Raw genomic sequence first — 7304 nt, forward strand, 5'->3', positions numbered from 1 at the left:
GGGAAAGTGTTCACATAAGTAGATTCTGTTCTAAATTAAAGGAAGGGAAAATATTAATTACAATAACTTTAGTTAATTACAATAACCTTAGTTCGTCATATCCCACCTGCCATGACATCACAGGTCACCCTTCAGGACATATTGGAGGAAGATATTGATCACAATAACTTGAGTTCGTCATATTCCACCTGGCCTGACGCCATAGTAACACTGTGGTGCCATCACCCATCAGGGTATGTTGCCCCTTCCCCAGGCCACCTCCCCAGGAGCCCTCCCCATCAGAATTCGCTTAGCTACCGGCTGAAAGTATTACTTAAATCAGACACTGAAGCTACTCTCTCCAGTTCCTTTGAGAAGACCCTTGAGTTAACACGACGAAGATGAAGCCTTTAATATTGGCCGTTGCAATCTGTGCTTCGTTTGCACAGGCTGCAGTAGACGACGATTGCCTAGCATGCATGTGCTTTGTAAGTCCTGTGATGAATTGTATTCACCTATTGTTATTATTCTTTTGATTAGTCTGTAGAATCTTTTCTGACGCTTCATGACAAAATCTAAATATTCTCATATTTCATTTGAATCATTGTGTTCTTTACTAGTCATATATGTTCCTGATGAAAACAAAACGATTATATGTGTGAGAATAGTACAAAATAGAGCTTCCTCCGTAGATGCTGCCTGGGCAAAGTTCTGGCAGTAATTTTAGCCTTCTGGAAGCGCTGTAAGCGTTGTAGAGGCTGTCTGAACAATTAAAATGGGTGATATCCATTACAATTATTCCCATACAAAGATTGTACACTGATTTATCATCAACTTATAAAAAGATTATTTTCATTTCGTTTACCAATATATTCTCCCTTTCTTTACCTGTTGCGTCTTCTACATGAAATTAATCCCAAATGATACATCTGAAAGGCAATGTTTTTTTTTTTTTTTTTTCCCAACAGGTGAGAAGCATAGGATATGAGAAGACAGTCTGTTCGGGGAGTCCTTTTCATTAATCCTAAATGATGCATTTTAAAGTCAATGTTTGTTTTTCAACAGGTGTCCAGCACGGGATGTGTGATGCCTGATCCTCTTTGCGAAGACACCGATTGGGGAGAGGTGTGCGGTCCCTGGGCAATTACCAATCCTTACTGGATGGACGGAGGATTCCAAGGAGGCAGTGAGTAATGATTGATAGTTTATGGAAATTTAAGTAGAATTAAGAGTGTATAAATAAACAAAAAGTAGCATCGTGGCTGTTTGATATTATTCAGGTAAACAATTATCTATTATTGAATTTTAAACATCTAATAAGTGATGCTTTTAGCTTGAGTCAACTTTGTTCTTTCAGTAAATGATGTTTTCAGCTAGAATCAACTTTGCTCTCTCACTAGATGATATATTCAGCTTGAATCAACCTTGCTTTTTCACTAAATAATGTTTTTAGCTTGAGACAGCTTTTCTCTCTCAATAGATGATGTTTTTAGCTGGAATCAACCTTGCTCTTTCACTAAATGATGTTTTCAGCTAGAATCAACTTTGCTCTCTCACTAGATGATGTATTTAGCTTGAGTCAACCTTGCTCTTTCACTAAATGATGTTTTTAGCTTGAATCAACTTTGCTCTCTCCCTAGATGATGTATTTAGCTTGAATCAACCTTACTCTTTCACTAAATGATGTTTTTAGCTTGAATCAACTTTGCTCTCTCCCTAGATGATGTATTTAGCTTGAGTCAACCTTACTCTTTCACTAAATGATGTTTTTAGCTTGAATCAAATTTGCTCTCTCCCTAGATGATGTATTTAGCTTGAGTCAACCTTGCTCTTTCACTAAATGTTTTTAGCTTGTGTCAACTTTGCTCTCTCCCTAGATGATGTATTTAGCTTGTGTCAACCTTAATCTTTCACTAAATGATGTTTTTAGCTTGAATCAACTTTGCTCTCTCCCTAGATGATGTATTTAGCTTGAGTCAACCTTGCTCTTTCACTAAATGATTTTAGCTTGAATCAACTTTGCTCTCTCCCTAGATGATGTATTTAGCTTGAGTCAACCTTACTCTTTCACTAAATGATGTTTTTAGCTTGAATCAACTTTGCTCTCTCCCTAGATGATGTATTTAGCTTGAGTCAACCTTGCTCTTTCACTAAATGTTTTTAGCTTGTGTCAACTTTGCTCTCTCCCTAGATGATGTATTTAGCTTGAGTCAACCTTGCTCTTTCACTAAATGTTTTTAGCTTGTGTTAACTTTGCTCTCTCCCTAGATGATGTATTTAGCTTGAGTCAACCTTACTCTTTCACTAAATGATGTTTTTAGCTTCTGTCAACTTTGCTCTCTCCCTAGATGATGTATTTAGCTTGTGTCAACCTTAATCTTTCACTAAATGATGTTTTTAGCTTGAATCAACTTTGCTCTCTCCGTAGATGATGTATTTAGCTTGAGTCAACCTTACTCTTTCACTAAATGATGTTTTTAGCTTGAATCAACTTTGCTCTCTCCCTAGATGATGTATTTAGCTTGAGTTAACCTTGCTCTTTCACTAAATGTTTTTAGCTTCTGTCAACTTTGCTCTCTCCCTAGATGATGTATTTAGCTTGTGTCAACCTTAATCTTTCACTAAATTATGTTTTTAGCTTGAATCAACTTTGCTCTCTCCCTAGATGATGTATTTAGCTTGAGTCAACCTTGCTCTTTCACTAAATGTTTTTAGCTTGTGTCAACTTTGCTCTCTCCCTAGATGATGTATTTAGCTTGAGTCAACCTTACTCTTTCACTAAATGATGTTTTTAGCTTGAATCAACTTTGCTCTCTCCCTAGATGATGTATTTAGCTTGAGTCAACCTTGCTCTTTCACTAAATGTTTTTAGCTTGTGTCAACTTTGCTCTCTCCCTAGATGATGTATTTAGCTTGAGTCAACCTTGCTCTTTCACTAAATGTTTTTAGCTTGTGTCAACTTTGCTCTCTCCCTAGATGATGTATTTAGCTTGAGTCAACCTTGCTCTTTCACTAAATGTTTTTAGCTTGAATCAACTTTGCTCTCTCCCTAGATGATGTATTTAGCTTGAGTCAACCTTGCTCTTTCACTAAATGTTTTTAGCTTGTGTCAACTTTGCTCTCTCCCTAGATGATGTATTTAGCTTGAGTCAACCTTAATCTTTCACTAAATGATGTTTTTAGCTTGAATCAACTTTGCTCTCTCCCTAGATGATGTATTTAGCTTGAGTCAACCTTGCTCTTTCACTAAATGTTTTTAGCTTGTGTCAACTTTGCTCTCTCCCTAGATGATGTAATTAGCTTGTGTCAACCTTAATCTTTCACTAAATTATGTTTTTAGCTTGAATCAACTTTGCTCTCTCCCTAGATGATGTATTTAGCTTGAGTCAACCTTGCTCTTTCACTAAATGATGTTTTTAGCTTGAATCAACTTTGCTCTCTCCCTAGATGATGTATTTAGCTTGTGTCAACCTTGCTCTTTCACTAAATGTTTTTAGCTTGTGTCAACTTTGCTCTCTCCCTAGATGATGTATTTAGCTTGTGTCAACCTTAATCTTTCACTAAATGATGTGTTTAGCTTGAATCAACTTTGCTCTCTCCCTAGATGATGTATTTAGCTTGAGTCAACCTTGCTCTTTCACTAAATGTTTTTAGCTTGTGTCAACTTTGCTCTCTCCCTAGATGATGTATTTAGCTTGAGTCAACCTTACTCTTTCACTAAATGTTTTTTAGCTTGTGTCAACTTTGCTCTCTCCCTAGATGATGTATTTAGCTTGTGTCAACCTTAATCTTTCACTAAATGATGTTTTTAGCTTGAATCAACTTTGCTCTCTCCCTAGATGATGTATTTAGATTGTGTCAACCTTAATCTTTCACTAAATGATGTTTTTAGCTTGAATCAACTTTGCTCTCTCCCTAGATGATGTATTTAGCTTGTGTCAACCTTAATCTTTCACTAAATGATGTTTTTAGCTTGAATCAACTTTGCTCTCTCCCTAGATGATGTATTTAGATTGTGTCAACCTTAATCTTTCACTAAATGATGTTTTTAGCTTGAATCAACTTTGCTCTCTCCCTAGATGATGTATTTAGCTTGTGTCAACCTTAATCTTTCACTAAATGATGTTTTTAGCTTGAATCAACTTTGCTCTCTCCCTAGATGATGTATTTAGCTTGTGTCAACCTTAATCTTTCACTAAATGATGTTTTTAGCTTGAATCAACTTTGCTCTCTCATTAGATGATGTTTTTAGTTTGAGTTAACCTTGCTCTTTCAGTCACCAGTGGAAAAAACGTCAAAATAGATCTAAATAGTCTAAATGAAAAGTGTAAATGTAGTAACTGAATGAAATGACTAAATTTGGGGAGAAAACTACAGAAGATAGTAAATCAATTATATTAGTCATTTAGTGACTAAATAGCTCTCCTTAATGCGTTTGAAGTCCCAAAGATCACAAGTTATAGTTACCAGCAAAATCTAGCCTTAATTATCTTTGGGGATTTATGTATTTTTCTATAATGGCCCATAGCTAAAAACATCATCTATTGAGAGAGAAAAGTTGTCTCAAGCTAAAAACATCATCTGGTGAGAGAGCAAAGTTGATTCAAGCTAAAAACATCATCTATTGAGAGAGAAAAGTTGTCTCAAGCTAAAAACATCATCTGGTGAGAGAGCAAAGTTGATTCAAGCTAAAAACATCATCTATTGAGAGAGAAAAGTTGTCTCAAGCTAAAAACATCATCTGGTGAGAGAGCAAAGTTGATTCAAGCTAAAAACATCATCTATTGAGAGAGAAAAGTTGTCTCAAGCTAAAAACATCATCTGGTGAGAGAGCAAAGTTGATTCAAGCTAAAAACATCATTTATTGAGAGAGAAAAGTTGATTCAAGCTAAAAACATCATCTGGTGAGAGAGCAAAGTTGATTCAAGCTAAAAACATCATCTAGTGAGAGAGCAAAGTTGACACTAGCTAAAAACATCATTTAGTGAAAGAGCAAAGTTGATTCAAGCTAAAAACACCATTTACCGAAAGAACAAAGTTGACTCAAGCTAAAAGCATCACTTATTAGATGCTAAAAACGCATAACTGGGGAAAATAAAAGTTTTAGGAGGTTGGATGAAAGGAAGGAAGTGGTAATGGAAGTGAAGTATCCTCTTTATAGCGTTTTAGCAGTTTTTTAGCGTTCTCGTGGCATTTTATAGCGTTTTTATCACATTTCTAGTATTTTTATAGCGTTTTAGCACTTTTTAAGCATTCTATAGCGTTTTATCACTTTTCTATCATGATATAGAGTTTTTACCTCTTTTCTAGCATTTATAAAGCGTGTTTAGCACTTTTCTAGCAATTTATAGCGTTTTTAATATTATTCTAGCATTTTTATAGTGTTTTATGACGTCTTTAGCACTTTCCTACCATTTTTATAGAGATTTTAGCATTTTTCTTAAAGTAGGCGCAGTTGGAGGGTTGAAAGGACGCTATAAAGATAAGTTGGCAATGCCTACAATGCATCGCATAGGGCGTACTTACAGCAATCCCCATACCAGATTAAGTACTTGTGTATGCATAGGTTTGGCATCAGGTGAATACGGCAATGACTCTCTCTCTCTCTCTCTCTCTCTCTCTCTTGAGCTACTGTCTGCACTGCTAAAATCCGTAGTTATAATCGGAAATTCTCCGTAAAAATATACTGTTATCAACCGTATTTCAGAAAAATACAGGTGACCGTAATTTTTACCCTACTTTGTTATAATCTTTTGCGGGTTAGTGACCGTAATATCACTCATTTACGTCAATATATCCCTTTCTAAACCGGTAAATGCCTAGCAACACTTATTTCCAGGATTTTTACCATTTTTTAATGCAAATTTTAACCCTACTTTAGCGGGTTGGTGACCGTAATATTACTCCTTTACGTCAATATATCCATTCTTGAAAGGGTAAGTGCTTGGCAAGATTTATTTCAGGATTCTTACCATTTTTAACGGCAAATTTTTAACTGTTTATTAAATAAAACACCGACGTTGTAATGATAATCACTGTGAGATCCTCCTTCCTTCCGTTAGCCTACCACAATTGCGTCCAGAGCTGGGAATGCAACGAGAGCACCGTGAGATCTTACTTAGCCCGTTACGTCAAGGACCCAAAAGCCACTTGCGAGACCTATTCCAGAACCCACGTAGGAGGACCGTATGGGCCCCAGCAGGACTACACACTCAACTACTGGTACCAGGTTAAGAACTGCCTCGACTATGGACTCTTCACCCCACCCAGTGTGGAAGATTAGGTTGTATTCAGTTCAACCTGACTTAACCCTTCTGTGCCAGTGGTGAATTAATAAAAATCTTCTGATGTAGCAAAATCTTTCGAGATTACAGAAATCCCAGATTGCTGAAGTTTACTATAGAATTTTAGGTTAGATTCAGTTCAACCTGACTTAACCCTTCTGTGCCAGTGGTGAATTGAAAAAAAATCTTCTGATGTAGCAAAATCTTTCAAGATTACAGAAATCCCAGATTGTTGATGTTTACTATAAGATTCTCATCATTTGAAAAGATCCTTCCCTTTCTCAAATTTTGATTAAGTCACTAATGGCAGTGAAAGAGTTAAGGAAGATGGGATAGTGCAGGTTTTGATTACTGAAAAACTTAATTATTATTCAAACACAAAATTTGCATCTTCCACGTAATGTTCATACAAGAACAAGGTGTATTTCTTCATATGAAACATGCATTCATAGTTTCAAATTCTAATGAAATATATCTATATTTTGTATTTATCTGGTTAAAGATAATACAACAGAAGAAAATTTCCTTTTGTTTACTGAAGAATGTAATGATTATTTTAAGACCTTTCCTATTCAAACACAAAATTTGTATTTTCCACGTAATGTTCATACAGGAACAAGGTGTATTTCTTCATATTATGAAAAGTGGATCTGTAGTTTCAAATTCTAATGAAATATATCTATATATTATAATTATCTAGTAAAGAATAGTGCAATAGAAGAAAGCTTCTCTCCTATATGCTGAGTATACTTTCCATTACTGTTTCGTTTGTTATTGTTTTAAATTTTCTAAAGATAAATGTATGTAATCGTTTCTGTCAATAGCAAATGAACTGGATTCTTTTTTAAGCTAATTACAAATAAATGTTCCATCAAATTGGTCTTTAATTTTCAAGCTGTTCATACCTAAATTAATGCATGTGAAATATTTTGTATATACCAGTTAGCATGAAAGTGATGTCAGTCCTTAATAAATAAATCCTGTCTTAGAAAGACAATAATGAAAAGTTCACGTACAGTGGGTAAGTACCTAAGTGAAACT

At 35.3% G+C, this 7304-nt stretch overlaps 1 protein-coding gene across 1 annotated transcript; it reads left to right on the forward strand.

Annotated features, from left to right (window-relative positions):
• The first annotated feature begins 380 nt into the window (after positions 1–380).
• On the forward strand, positions 381–6975 carry LOC137641113 (lysozyme-like). The gene is made up of 3 exons (XM_068373558.1): positions 381–467; positions 1045–1165; positions 6042–6975. The coding sequence occupies exons 1-3, from the start codon at positions 381–383 to the stop codon at positions 6260–6262; spliced, it is 429 nt and encodes a 142-aa protein (XP_068229659.1). The 3' UTR covers positions 6263–6975.
• Positions 6976–7304: the final 329 nt, after the last annotated feature.

Source organism: Palaemon carinicauda, chromosome 5, assembly GCF_036898095.1.
Source record: "Palaemon carinicauda isolate YSFRI2023 chromosome 5, ASM3689809v2, whole genome shotgun sequence".
NCBI classification, from domain to species: domain Eukaryota; kingdom Metazoa; phylum Arthropoda; class Malacostraca; order Decapoda; family Palaemonidae; genus Palaemon; species Palaemon carinicauda.